This window comes from Lonchura striata, chromosome 15 (genome assembly GCF_046129695.1).
Source record: "Lonchura striata isolate bLonStr1 chromosome 15, bLonStr1.mat, whole genome shotgun sequence".
Taxonomy (NCBI): Eukaryota; Metazoa; Chordata; class Aves; order Passeriformes; family Estrildidae; genus Lonchura; species Lonchura striata.
In genome coordinates, this window is record NC_134617.1 from 7,065,630 (window position 1) to 7,080,385 (window position 14,756).

General features: G+C 41.4%; 1 protein-coding gene across 1 annotated transcript in view; it reads left to right on the plus strand.

Annotated features, from left to right (window-relative positions):
* ADAMTS2 (ADAM metallopeptidase with thrombospondin type 1 motif 2) overlaps positions 1-14,756 on the plus strand; it is a 169,634-nt gene that overhangs the window by 127,546 nt on the left and 27,332 nt on the right. Inside the window, exons 6-10 of the mRNA XM_031506005.2 lie at positions 8,139-8,295; positions 9,120-9,225; positions 10,837-10,980; positions 12,989-13,121; positions 14,592-14,705. Coding sequence (XP_031361865.1) covers positions 8,139-8,295; positions 9,120-9,225; positions 10,837-10,980; positions 12,989-13,121; positions 14,592-14,705 — 654 coding nt within the window. The remainder of the gene's footprint in view (positions 1-8,138; positions 8,296-9,119; positions 9,226-10,836; positions 10,981-12,988; positions 13,122-14,591; positions 14,706-14,756) is intronic.

A 14,756-nucleotide genomic window follows, 5' to 3' on the forward strand; every position in this document is an offset into this window, starting at 1 on the left:
TGTTTTTAAAGTTCCTCATCAGAGGAGTCCTGTAATAGGGAGTAGAAGGTGAGGAGATTTTTCTTTAAACATTTGGGATAATTTAGCAGTGGAAAAGCAGAGAGAAGTGTATAATTCCTATTTTCTGAACCTGTTCTGAGGAATTAGAACAAAGCCTTGAATATTTTACTTTCCCACACATGACCACTAACAATTTTTAGGAAAATATATATTCAAAACACATAGTATTAAGTAGAGTACGTGTACAAGTTAAGGCAGTGCATGAATGAAGCAGCGTGGTTGGCTTCACAACATGAAAATGTTATTCCAGTCTTGTTTGAGTAAGCATTTCTTTTGAAAGCATGGAGCTAATATCTTCAGATTCATTTGCTTCACTGCAGGCAATTTATATATATTATCAAGGGTGCCATTTAAATAATCATAATAATTACATTATGGTTCTGTAATTGATGAAGTATGTACCATCAACATCAGGTTTATGACAGCACTCTCAGCTATTGCCAATTCTCCACCCCTGAGCAGCCTTCTACTGTATTGTGGGTTTATCAGATGATTATATTATTTTATACAATATGTCATCTGTTGATAAGAATAATACGGACAATATTTGAGTTGCATAGCAACCAACCTTTCACTGGTTCTTGCTTGAAGGTACTCCACTCTTTCAAATGTACTTATTTTTTAATATTCTCAAACACAGGCAACTGTACATGAAGAAGTTTCAGTAATTTCAGGAATAGCATTAATTGCCCTGGTAAAAAAACTGAAGATATTCCTCAGTGATCACATGCTGAAATTACTTCAGGGACGAATTCAAAAGATCTGACATGGTTTTACTGAATTAGCACTTAGTGTGAGTTATCACCTCAGGACTTTGAGGGGGTGGCAGGCTGAGCCCTGCCAGGAGCACCAGGCTCGGGCTGGGTGGTGTGTTTGGGTGTTTGGGGAGCAGGCAGTGTGGCTGGGCTGGGGTGGCTTTGCAGGACCTGCAGGAGCTGCCAGCCCTTCCCTGACTCGCCACTTTTCCATTAGTACTTTCAACAAATGATGTATACAGACCGATGTGAAGGCTTCAGCTGTGCCTTGCTGCTGCCCACTCATTTATCAATTCCATCATAAGGATAGAAAAATGTGCTCTGCAAAGGGTGCTCCATATTTGCGTTGGCTTCAGAAGCCACGGTGCATTTCTCTGCATTTTCTTGACATTGACTTCCAAAGTCACTGGCTTTTCTGATGTGATGGGATACTGCAAATAAGTGAACAGAGTACATGGAGTGCATTTTTCTTCATATGGGAAAAAGATGAGCTGGCTTGCTTCTGCCTTTTTGACTTCAGTAGTAGGAAGATTGGTTCCAAATTTTGGCAACTGTGGATGTATTTGAGATTAATATAATTCAATGTTTGTGCAAATTATTCCACTTAGACCTATTTTGGTTGTAACAGCTCTGTAATACAGCTAGCTCTAGAATACTCAGGGATATAAGCAAAGCAACCACGAGCACCAAGTGCAGAGGAGGTTGCAAGAGATGAGCTGAGCATGCATTTAAAAACCCTGACTGGTTATTCTAAAATTTGTTTGGAAACATTTAAATACTGAGCACTGCATAAAATCCTCTCATCGCCTCTTTGAGGTGAATGAATAAAGATTATTATTCCCATTTTACAGCTAAAAAAACAAAGATGTTAAGTGTTATTTTCCAAGGCCACACGGAAGGCCACTGGCAGGCTGGGGATAAGACCTCATAAATTCCTGGCTCCAGCCCCACGCTCTGTCCACTGACAATGGTGACTCTGTGTGCAGATGAGCTGCCCTTGCACAGCACAGAGGAAAGCACATGTTAGCTGGGATGGATGTAATTAATACAGTGATTAATGAAAAAACACTTGGAAATAATTTTGCAGGGACTGCAGGAGTTTCAATAAATGCAGACACCTGAGGATTTGTGAGGGTTATTTCTTCATTTGGGACAGGGCTTTACCTTCGATATTTTCATAAAATGATGCTCTCTTTATCTCTGCCATCTGACCTTTTCATGTCTGAGTTTGATGTAAGCAGGGGAGATGTTCTTGGTTCAGCCAGGATGGAAGTGCTGGTTCAGTCTGAGTCAGGTTCTTTCTCTCTGTTTCCCATAGGCAGCCTTGGAAATACAAATCTGATTTATTCCTTAAATATGGTGTTTGTCCTTATTATTTTGCTGTTGACCCTGTTATTTCCCTGGATGGATGAGCACCTCCACTTACCTCTGCCTCTCCCAGGAAGATGCAAAGACTCTGGCTGAGAGCACCTGTGCCTAGCAATGCACGGAGGTTGTTAGCTGCACTATAGGGCCATGGAATAGCTGTGCTTGGAATGGACCTCTGGACACCATCTAGTCCAACTGCCCTGCTCAAAGCAAGGTCACCTGGAGCAGGTTGTTCAGGACTTTGTCCAGCTTGGTTTTGAATATTTCCAGAGACTCTATAGCCTCTCTGGACAACCCTTCCCAATGTTTGGCCACTCTTATGGTATAACTACAGTAACACTCCTAAAGGCTTTTTTTCTTGCCCATTGCCATTTTTCTTTTCTCTGAATCCCACAGAGAAGACTGTCTCAGCCAATTTTTTCCCCTACCCAATAAGTATTTATATATATTGAGATTTTCCTGAGCTTCCTGCAGCCTCTCCTTGTACTAGGTCACAAGTGTGAGTTGAGTATCTTATTTTTCCACTGACATTGGTAGATGCAGAAGACCATAAACAATCAGCAGGAATCAAGCCCTGATCTTACAAATGCGTCTGAGGATGAAGTTGTTGACCCCAAATATATGGGTATTTGGCCATATCCAGTAACCAGTTCTGCACAGGCTGAGTTGCAAGGCCAGGATTTACATATGATGTAGCATTTTGTCAGCTGTTCATGTTTTTTCACTTTATTCATATGTTTCATTTGGGGATGAAGAGATATTTCCCCTCCTGTTTTTTATCTGTGTGAATTGTTGAATTTCCTTATTTATATATTAGACTTAGAGTTTATATAATTTCCCAGTGTGTTTTGTTGGGACCTTGAAGAATGTGGAGCTGGCTGATCGCATAAACAGTGCTTTGTACTCCTGATCTGCTTACATTTATACAGAATTAGAGACTGAAAAATGTTTACAAACTGCTGCCATATGAAAGCTTTACAATGCAAAATGAATGCAAAATGACAGTTTGCTGAATGATCTATTTTTGCTAGTTAGGTTACCATGGACGTTCAATAATTGTATTTATTTATCTTTTGCTTGTCTTGTTAAGGATGAGAGAAGAATATAGAAGTTCTAATCCAATATCCAACGAGCAATAAAAGTGCCAAGTAGAAGCAATGTAAACAGTGTGTTTTGCAGAATTTTACTCATTCAGGAAGGGAAAGTCATATGTTAAATTGTTTCCTGAACGTGTGCACTGATGTGGTCCAACTTTTCCTACTATAGTTTGAAGCCTGTCATGTTAAGAATGTTTCTGCTCCTCCTGAAGCTACTGAAGAGCTGCAAAGCTTTCTCCGTTGGTTCTCTTGGAGCACCACCTAATGGATGAGTTAGGAAAGGTCCCAAGCTTCTGACCAGCCTAAATTTCTCGTGTTCTTATCACCAGTTACCTGCTCATCATCCCTTTTGTGAAGTTGTACCCAGTGGATGCCAAATATCAGATAAATAAAACATTTGTTTAAGGGAAGCTGCCATTCCGTGTGTGACACCAGTGTGTCTTTCACATGGGCTGGCAGCTTGAACATTCTTGAAAGTCTTGGGTAGAATATAGACAAAATTTGCAGTTTTCTTCTAAGATAACTTTGACATTGTTGAAGAAAAAAAAATTGCATATTTCTTTCTTGTCACATATCTCCACAAGTATTTGAAAGACTTTCCAGTCAGCTTAATGAATGACTTGTTCTTCAGTGTGTTCATATAAGAGAACTGATAACTTCCCAAAGGATAATTCAGATAGCAAAGAAGGTTCTGAGATGTCTCTGGCTTTCAACCACTTTCTACTGCCCTGCTTTACCACTTTGTATGAATGGTAGTTGCAACTCAGTTTAATTCTCTCTATTTTTTTGTTGCTTCCATCTAAGAAGGAAGGGAGTGGAGAATAAATGAAGGCAGAATCAAAAGAAGGAAGGAAGATGTGCAGCATTGGTAGATGTTGAGTTTCCCAGAGAAAAGGCCTCGGCTAGTTCTGTAGGGCAGACTGTCCTCGTCACCCTCTGTGGTGTCTCCTCGCCTGGGGGATGTTTTCCCAGCTGAGCCCTTTCCACTTCTTGGCCAACATCTCCATCTGTTTCCATCAGCAGTTCACAGATTTTTTGCTTTTCTTGCTGTGAGAAGGAAAGTTTCTCTTTCCATTGGCAGTTTTCCTGCTGATCAGCTGAGTAATGCTCTCCACAGGCCTGCTGTCCTGCTTGGAAAGAGGTCCTTCCCAGCCAGGTCAGAGATCCCAGCCAGCTGCAGGACCTGCGAGTTCCTGGCAGTGTGGGCCCTTTGCTGGCCAAGAGTAACACCTACACCTCTTCTCCTTGTGCAGCCTGCTGGCCCCCAGCTTCCCCTCTTTGCAGTGTGACAAAAAGGGATTCTACCTTTCAGCCCTCATTACAGCGCACAGTTCATCTCTTTTCCTCTTTGTTACTTGCTTTGTCCGTTTAATGAAGGGTTGGGCTATGATGAAAGCCCACATCGCAATCCAAAAGAAAATATTATTAAGTGTTATCTGATATTTCTACAAGAGTAATTTTTGGACAACATCCTTCTAAAATATATGACATCTGCCCTGTCAACTAACAAGCTCTGCCTGGTCCCACGATCTCCTAAGCTCCTCTCTTCAGAATATCAGCATTTCTCTGTAAAGGCAAGGCAGCTAGAAAAGTGGATAAAATTCTATATAAAGGCATGCCTGGCTTAGGAAGCCTTTGATCCAAAGACCACTGGAGCCTTGGAGGTTATTTGGAGGGAAATGCTGTCTCTACTTCCCTTCCCTGGCCATACCATCGCTTGCTGTGAGGAGAGGACCACGGTGTTCGTGGTTCTTCAGTCTCAGCCAGTGCAGTTGCACAGCACAATGAGCTTGACTCACTGATGGGTCCCTGACCATGCAATATTTACTGTTAGCATTGTTGGAGCCTTTCTGATCTGAAAGTCTTTGGCAAATTGCAGAAAGTTGTCATTCAGATGAAAATTTGCTAGGAATCAAGTGGCTTTCTCTTTTCAGGCTGTTGCATTGCAGTGAGGAAAGACAAGGGATTAGTGACCAGATGATTTGAGTGCCCAGTGGATTTGGAGTACTCGGCAGATTGAGTTTTATCTCTTACTCTTTGAAGTCCTCTTCACTTACAGAACTTAGACTTGCTACTTACATTCATAGCACATGGACACTCAAAATAATTGACTTCCTAGTGGATGTCTTGTTTATCAACTTAAAGAGCAGTAAGGCTCAAGTTTTATGATGTTAAAGTTGTGTCATTGGCAAAAACATTGGGTCAGCTAAAACATGTTTTCTAGGACTTGAGTGTTCTCAGTTTCCCCTTTTATGTGAAAGGTTTTTTTTCTTTCTTCCTGTTGTGTTGGAGGGAAAAAACCCACAATGCTCCATATTAACCAGTTGGTCCAACTTCATTTGCTTGAAGACAAACTTTAAAATCAGTGTTTTGATAAGTAAGCATTGAGGCTCTCTTGGACTGAGCCTGTGGTTTTGCTCTTGGAATGGACTTCAGAATACAGTGAGAGAGTTGTTGACTCACGGCAGATGCCAGGCAGTGCCAGAACCACGGGAGCTGCTGCTGTGCTGTGCCAGACTGCTCTGGCCTCTGGCAGACTCGATGTTAATCAGAGCAGTGCTGAAACCTGCTCTCTTAGTTCATTCAGACACAAATATTTTGCTTTTGTGATGAACCCCACCAACAAGGGTTTGGTTTAGCGGGCAGGGAAGAGATGACAGAGGAAAGCTATAAAGCAGTGGTTATTAGGAAATAATTGACATTTTATTTTCTATGCTTGTTTGCTGATTATGCAAATTCAAGACTTCTTTGCAAATAATTGGATACCCTTAAACAATGCATATGTTGATAGGGTGTGTGTTTTCATTGTTTTCTGATCATTGTGTCTTAAATGATGCAATTTTTCATTTGGTAGAATGTACACAAGGAGGTCATTATGAAATAAAGAAGTATTAGCAAACATCAGAAAATATTAGAAAACTAGAGGTTTCTTAACTTTATTTTACAGCATTCTTTGCTTTTGAGTCTTGCAGTCAGATTTTTTATTGAGCTCCTTTAAGGAATTGATTTTTTTTTTTTGCAGTTTTAGAGAAATAAGAGTGAAAGTGAGACAGATAAGTTTTGTGTTTGTTTGCTTGTTTGTTTTTGTTTTACCACTGATGAATGTTATTAAAGACTTCAGCAACAATCAAAATCAGTTTAACGGACTAAAATTTTTCTTGAAGAGCCAGGATTTTGCCCTGTATTAGTGACTCCAAGTTTGTTTAAGTATGTTCTTATAAATATACAAAGATTCAATAAAGGCATCACAACTGTCCCACCATTTAAAATACAGTTATTAGTCCAATTTCCAAGGGAATTATGGCTGGAAGCAGTATGATCCAGCACAGGATTATATTACAACTTTTTCATTCCACAGTGGTATCAGAATCCAAACTGTGCCTCTATTTGGTTTATAAATTTGTTTTTCTGAACATTTGCAGAATTGTAATAGCTTAGTTTTGCCAAAATCAGACCTCAGTTTGGCAGACGCTTCTTTTATCAATTCCAGTTGTTCTCCCACAACCCTTTGAGGATTTTCTTTTTCATGTAGTCAATACTCTACATATTCCATCATGCATTCAATTAGAGGACACATCAAATACATCTGTATTTAAACATGAATTGTATTACTTCTCTCTTATTTTTGGCCTAGGCTAAGTTTTGCTCTACATTAAGTATTTTGGAATGACAAATGCTTGCTGTACAGTATAGCATCTAAACTGTAGTAGGTTTTGTTATGATTACAGTGTTGTCATGGTAATATAATTTTTGCAAATGAAAAGCCAGGGTTCACATCTGTAGTTCTTACAAATCCTGGAAGTCCTGAGACAGGTCAGTTAGTCATGCATTTTACAGTATACCACATACAATAAGCTTTCTAAAGTCTTAGCAGTGTACAGTATCAAGCAGAATTAGCTGGGAACTCTGAAGGAAGTACTTACTGGAAAAAAAAAAAAAAAAAAAGAAAAGGAGACAACTGTAATAGTTGGATTTTAAAATGCCTTTCTTGTCTTTGCTCAAGAGAACTGCTCTTTGTACCTCACCTAACACGCCAGCTCACTGGAGAGCCAAGCCAAGCTGTGTCAGTTCACCAACTATGTAACATGTAGTTTACATGGAGAATGGCACCCCACAATGGGAAGTTGTGTTCTACCTTCTGAATGATCTTCAGATGAGTAATGGGATAAAGAAAATGCAATTTAAAAGATCGTCACTGAGAAAGTCCACTTCTGGAAGTAATGATTCAAGTACGGCTGAAAAAGTACACTTGTTTTACACCAACAGAGCATCCAGGAGTGTGCCAAGGTCTGAGAGAATGGCCTGAACAGTTCCATTTCATGACAAAAGCAGCTGATGAACAGGACAGGGTGCTGGCTCTCTGCAGTTGTTATGATAGGCTTTTCTTGGCCATTAGGCATTGATCTTCCCCCACTGGGTCCACCTCTCCTGGTTGAGACTGTTGTGATTCCTAAAGGGACATGGGCTCCATCAGGAGCTGTGTATCCAGACTGGAAGTGATGGTAAAGAGATGATAAAGTGATATAAACGGATGCCAGGGTGGCATAGAAATAATAAGTGTGCACAACCCAGTATGAGTTTTGTCATTGGTATACCCATCTTTTTATTTCTCGTCTATTTTTTTTTATATATTTTAAAGCTCATTAAACGCAGAAATCACAATCTAACCATGAACTTTTGCTATTTTCTTGATCCCGTAAAATTTGTTTCTGAAGTGTAAGTATCTCCTAATTAAGAAAAAACTTGTAATGGGAATGGGATATTTAGTTAAGTACCTGAAAAAGTTGGGAAAAAATTGGCCACACTTTTAATAAATAACTTTTAGTGTCTTTTTTTTTTTTTCCCTGTGTGACTGTAGTCTATGAGTCTTATAGAGATTGGGAACCCCTCACAAAGTCTGGAGAACGTGTGTCGCTGGGCCTACTTGCAGCAGAAACCCGACACTGGGCACGCCGAGTACCACGACCACGCCATCTTCCTCACCAGGCAGGATTTTGGTCCATCAGGCATGCAAGGTGTGTGTCTGGGTTTGTTTTGCATTTGCATTTATTACTGAGCCAGGCTAGTCACGTACAGTTTAATTGTGTCTCTTTTGCTGAGCTGTGCTCAGTGTTTTCTTTCCCCCAGAGCTCTGCGTTGGGCCATTTTCAGTCGTAACTGCTTCATTTGTTATTTGATCCTTTCTTACTGATTACCTATTGGATCATTTCTGTGTTCTTACTGAAGCAAAGAAAATGGGATACATATGTAAACAGTCCTGGAAATGTCCAAAGATTAAATAATAGATTTTGTGTTTAAAAAGTTCCAAAGCTGTTGCTGTGCTATAGCCAAATTGCAAGAAATGTGGTTATGGAGAGGTCTGGAACAGTAGGGCCAAGCACTGTCCACTTTTTCCTTTTTTCAGACCTCTGCCTCCTGTGAGATTAGGTTTTCACCAGAGGGGAGAAATCTCAGAGCTTTCCCATTAATTTTGAGTTGGCCAGAACTGCTGTCAACTCAGGGCTGGGGCTTGAGGGCTGGTATTGGCTTCTCCATAGAGCAGCATGTGGTGTTCTTTTTCTCTGTTGTCTTATGTCTTAGAAAAGGCAATCATAGGGCAGTCCAAAGAGGTGACAAGAATTTTATTGGTGAGCCAGGAAGTTTTCATTTGTTCAAGGCTGGTTTCATCTGTTTCCTAGATGAAGGAGCACATCATTAAATGTTTGGGGGCAGAGGTCTTGAGAGGACCACTTCAACTGTACTTGTGTGACAACAGAGGACAGAGCTCACCCTAGAGCTTCCCACCACGTTGATTTTTCTGTACTTGCTCATTTTGTGAAACACTTTGTGTTTCTCACAGGCTATGCTCCTGTCACTGGGATGTGCCATCCTGTCCGCAGCTGCACTCTCAACCATGAAGATGGTTTTTCATCTGCATTTGTGGTGGCTCATGAAACAGGACATGTGTGAGTACAGCTGGACATCTGTGTTGTGCCTTAAATGGCTTTTGGTACAGCCAAGTACTGATGACATTGAACATATGCAATTGATGTTAAGAAACAATATTTAGGGTTAGCTCTGGTTTCAGGTCTCAGCTCTCACAAAGCTTTCTTTATGGTCTTAAGTAAGCTTTATATTTTGGGATTTTCAAATGGGAAAAAAGAACTAATACCAAAATATCTTCCAGGGCTGCTGTGGGATTGATTGAATGATGTATTGTAGTCTCCTGGTGGAAATGAAAAGTACCCATAATAAAGAAATATGAATTCACTGAGTCAGTGAAACACAGTATTCTTGCAATCAATCCATACTAAATAAGTACATAATCTGTGTATGTTACTGTTGATAAAGAAAGCAATACTGTATAGAAGTGAGGTGCCAAACACTGCAGTTACAACTGTTCTATATATCTCACATAAAAAATGCAATCATTTTACCTGTTGACATGATTTGAACCCATGCCTGGGCAGCAGTTGTCAGAGCTTTGGTTTTTCCCAGGTCTTTTTAGTTTCCCTGTTTTCCCTCCAGAGAACTCCCACTGATTTCCCATTTTCTCTTTGGTAGAATAACAGTTACAGAAGGCTTTTTCTGAATTGTTTCCATCTATTCTGTTTTCCCTCAGAAAGCCTGCTGGCCCTTTCTCTTTTTCTAAACAATAAAGTGCCAAAATTTATTGAAATCACCGTAAACATATCTTAGTTAGACAGAGACACCTATTTGAGACTCAGTTAGTATTTGATTCCAGAATTTTTGAATTAGGAATGAAAAGAGCACAGCATGGGCCTTAAAAGAGACACCATGGCAGAAAGTTTGTATCCCTCAGGTCATATTCAGCCTCAATCTGTTAATTTGTCTTAACTATGGACAGATATTGCCCACATTAGTCCAATAGTGCTTATTAAAAATGCAGTATAAGATCCTAACAAAGGAAAGGAACAAATATATTCATAATAAATCCAAAAGGCAATTTTAAAATATCTGTAATTTGGGGTAATTTTCTAGACAGCATTCACCACTTTCCAGGCTGTTTCACATTTAAACGATATGGGATTGCTCCTGGGCAGCAGCAGCAGCTTGTCTGAACTAGCTTTCTGTGTGGTGCTTTTCTTTATTTCCATGCAAAAAAGTCTGCAGTTGCAAAATACTTTGAATCGAGCTAAGGTGTGATTTTTTTTTAGAAGTTATATAAAGTCCTGGATAGCTCCAGCTTAGAGCCTTGGAACATTTCTATTAGTATTCCTGGAGGGTGGGCAGGCTCAGTAATTCAGAAATGGATTCACATTTAGCTGTAGTAATTCACAAATGTGCATGTACACAAAGTCCACAAAAGGCATTTTTAGTTTTTTTTCAAAAGTGGATTAGGCTTGAAATGAAAGTACTCTTAAGGGTCAATCCTCCATGTGGGAGTTACTCCAGACCAGCTCTTTAGCTCCAGCCTCACCCTTATTCCCCATGACTTTGCTTGAACAAGGCCCATGGGACTTCAGAACCCTGCTGGCACCAACCCCTGGTGACATGGGGAGGGGACAGCATCGGAGCCCACCCGTCACCGCTGTGTCTCTGTGTGTGGGGGGCAGTTTAGGAATGGAGCACGACGGCCAAGGGAACCGCTGCGGGGACGAGGTCCGGCTGGGCAGCATCATGGCCCCCCTGGTGCAGGCTGCCTTCCACCGCTTCCACTGGTCCCGCTGCAGCCAGCAGGAGCTGAACCGCTACCTCCAGTGAGTACCAGCCTCTGCCCTCTGTGAGTGTGATGGGCAGCCTCTGCCTTCCAGTGAGTATTGCTGGGCAGCCTGTGCCCTCAGTGAGCCCTGCTGGGCAGCCTCTGCTATCAGTGAGCATTGCTGGGCAGCCTCTGCTATCAGTAAATACTGCTGGGCAGCCTGTGCCCTCAGTGAGTATTTCTGGGCAGCCTCTGCCCTCAGTGAGCATTGCTGGACAGCCTCTGCTATTAGTGAGCCCTGCTGGGCAGCCTCTGCTATCAGTGAGCCCTGCTGGGCAGCCTCGTGCGTGGGAACAGCTCCGCGTCTCGCCTTCGCTTTCATCTCAGCCCATTCCAAATTATTCTCATTTCATTTATGTCTGTTCATTCTCTGGACATTGAGGGTGTATTTGCTGTCCTGTCAGCAATGATGGAAGGCATTGTTATGAATCTTATTGTTAACTTTCCTCCCTCCCTTCCCTAGTCTCTAGCTGAGGGCTGCCTTGGCTACCCAGCAGTGTTGTGTCTGTCTTGCCATTTGCTGCTTATGATACCTATCAGTGACATGGTGCTGTCTAGAGAGGAAAATCTGCCCTTTAAGGGATCAGGGCTTTCCTTGACTTTAGTAGATATCGGAAGAGCACACACGGTTCCAGAATCAGTTCTTCAGTTGTTAATTTTTCTTTCAGCACCTTAAATGCAAAAGCTGTTTAAACAGCTTCATCCATGCCCCTTGCCTTCCTTTTTGGACCTGACACTTCAGGCATTAGACCTGTGTGGAGTTCCCTACAAATTCTGTTGTTTATTATCTTTTTTTTTTTTTTTTTTTTTGCTCCCTACAGAAAAAAACCCTCCCCTTGTTATGTGCAAGTTGTATAAAAAATATGGGGAAACAACTACCATAACCAGCAAAAGCTGAAAATGAGTAGGAAAAAAATGCAGCAAAATACATGAAGTAAACATGACTCAGTCTTTTTGTCAGTATTTTTATTATTGAAGATATCTTAGGTGTGGCAATAAGAAATAAAAACATTGTGAGGGAAGTGGATTGTTTCAAATAGCAAGATCCTTCAGAGCTTTAGCCATTAAATAAAAATCATCTGCCCTAGAGGGCTGCTTTATGTTCTTTTAAATACAACTATTTATAAAATGTCTTATAACAAAGCAGAATGATGCTTTACTTTGAAGTAAATCTAATCTCAAAATTCTGCTTTCAGCTATTGGTAACTTCAAGGCAACCTTAATGATTGCCAGGAGAGGCTTGTGTATGGTGTCCTCATGTCTGTAAAATAACTGGGAGACATTTCAGAGACCCTGTGGACTGTGCCTGTGTTGTGAATCGACCAATACTTACTTAATCATTTGGTGGGACTGGCATCAGTTCTTCGTGCTGGCATGACTTGGTCAGATGTAATTCTACAGGCTGTCCTCATTCCTTAGGAGCAGAGGAGAAACTTCCACGTTGATCACACAGAAAGGAAACTTAGTTCAAACTAGGGATGGAGCTGGGAGCGATCAGGAGAAGCAAAGAGAGGGAGCAAACCCATGTGAAGTCTGTAAATGAGTCACTGTTTCTCAGGGAGGACACAGGGAAACTGTAAGCTCAGTGGTATTCTGGGCTGGTTACCCTGGCCTCTTGTTTTTGAAACCTCACTTGAAAGACAGCTGCAGACAGCAAGAAATTCCACAAATGGAAAATTAATTAGACTTTCTTTTCTTCTTTGTCTCATGTGGAGTCTTGCTTTGATTCTTCTCACATAAGGAGCCTGGAGACTGATAGGAATTTACCTGCAAGCTAAATGAAAATTACAATGGAAGGGCTTCAAAAAAAGACATGTAGAATCCATTGAAGGTAGATACGACGTGCTAAAGTGAATGTGACCGTAATTGCAATATTAGCTGCTCTTCAGGACCAGCATCTGAGAAATTGTAGGCTCTATTTTGTTTGGAACAAAAAGGCAATGAAACCACAAACACTGTGTAAGCCTCACAGCCCCATCTGTTCCTGTAATTTTTGCCTGTTGCAGTTCCTACGATTGTCTGCGGGATGATCCCTTCGAGCACGACTGGCCTTCCCTTCCACAGCTGCCAGGGATTCACTACTCCATGAATGAGCAGTGCCGATTTGACTTCGGGCTGGGATACATGATGTGCACAGCTGTGAGTACTTAACTTTAGCTTCTGCTATTTCTCATCCAGGAGGGGTCTAAGTGTCTCTGAAACATCCTTAATAGAGACAGGGTAGTGAAGCCCACAAGGAAAGATGTTGTGCCTTCTTATCTGTAAGCAAGGATTAACAACTGAATGTTGACATATATGTTATTTTAAATATCTCTTTTTTTTTTTTTTTTTTTTTTTTTACTGGAGTTACAGAAGTAATTATTGTATAGTTTCATAAATATCTGCAGTTGTCAAGCAAACAAACTTGCTGTGTTATTGAGCCTCCTCTTGCTGGCAGCTGGTTATTTTGCTACAAAACTCCCACCCGGATGTGGATGTGGAAGGAGATGGATTTGCTGCCGTATCTCATAGTGCTAGCACAGGGCAACATGCTTTTATGATCCAATTTTATGGAAAGTATGATACATTTAGATACCTTGTGAGGGAAAATAGGCCTCACAGCAAGTAAAGCAGCTTGTAAGGGCTCTTGATGACATGGTTGGCTCTCGTGTACGAGGAAAACAAAAGGCAAAGTCTAAGTGTAAAGCAAGGCAAGATTAGTGCTATTCTCAGTGGACTGGCCTCAGAAAATAGAGTCTTCTGCAGCAGGGCTGTGTCTCCCACCTTCAGCTCCTCAAGTAGAACTAAATATTAAATGGAAAGAGATGTTTTCAGCTGCTGGCAGCTGTTGAGATGTAACATTTCTGCTTTCATTCCCATCTGCAGGAATATATGTGCCGAGTGGTGTCCCTAGATAATGGATGAGAACCTTTACAGTATGAGCTGTAGTGTTGTGTCTTTACACAATTCCCTCTGATGCTGCCTTGGAAGAATGTCCCAGCCAAAGAGAATCTTTTCTTATAGCCATCCTCCAAAGCATGGAGATGGAGGCTTTCTATTCTTCTTTGTTCAGAATAGCCAAGAGCAAGTCCAGACATCATGATTTAATATGTTTTGTGGTGGGTGGTTCCCATCCTCTCCTATAGAAGTCTTTGCATTGTAGATAAAATGCTGATTTATTCATTGGATTGGGGACCTGATCTCAAATTTCCATCCCCCTAAGAACGGGATTACAACAGCTGAGCTAAAGTCTGAGCAGCTCATTTCCATCTGCCATGGGTGCACAAGGATTTCTTGCTTTGTTTTGCCAAATGAAGCAGCCCCATTTGGAGAAGCTATAAGAAAAGGCAGCGTGTGTTTCACTGCCTGAGGAAGCTGGTTGGTCACTTGTATAACTATTTTTGCCTGACTTTATTCCATCGCATGCAGATGGGATCTCACCTCAGAGTCATTATTCTGTATGCTCAAATATTCAATCCACAGACATCACGGTGCTCCTCAGGGATCAGCGCTAACAGCTGGCATTTTATACCTAGGAAAGGAACTCTCCCGTCTTCAGCTTCTGTTGCAGTTTCCAGTGGGATCTCTCTCAAAGCATCATCCACTCTGATGTTTTTTTGTGTGTTCCAGTTCCGCACATTTGATCCCTGCAAGCAGCTGTGGTGTAGCCACCCCGAGAACCCCTATTTCTGCAAAACAAAGAAAGGGCCTCCGCTGGACGGGACCATGTGCGCACCAGGGAAGGTGAGAGCTGGTGCCCTGTGTATGCACATGCTTGTGTGTGTTCACGTGTGT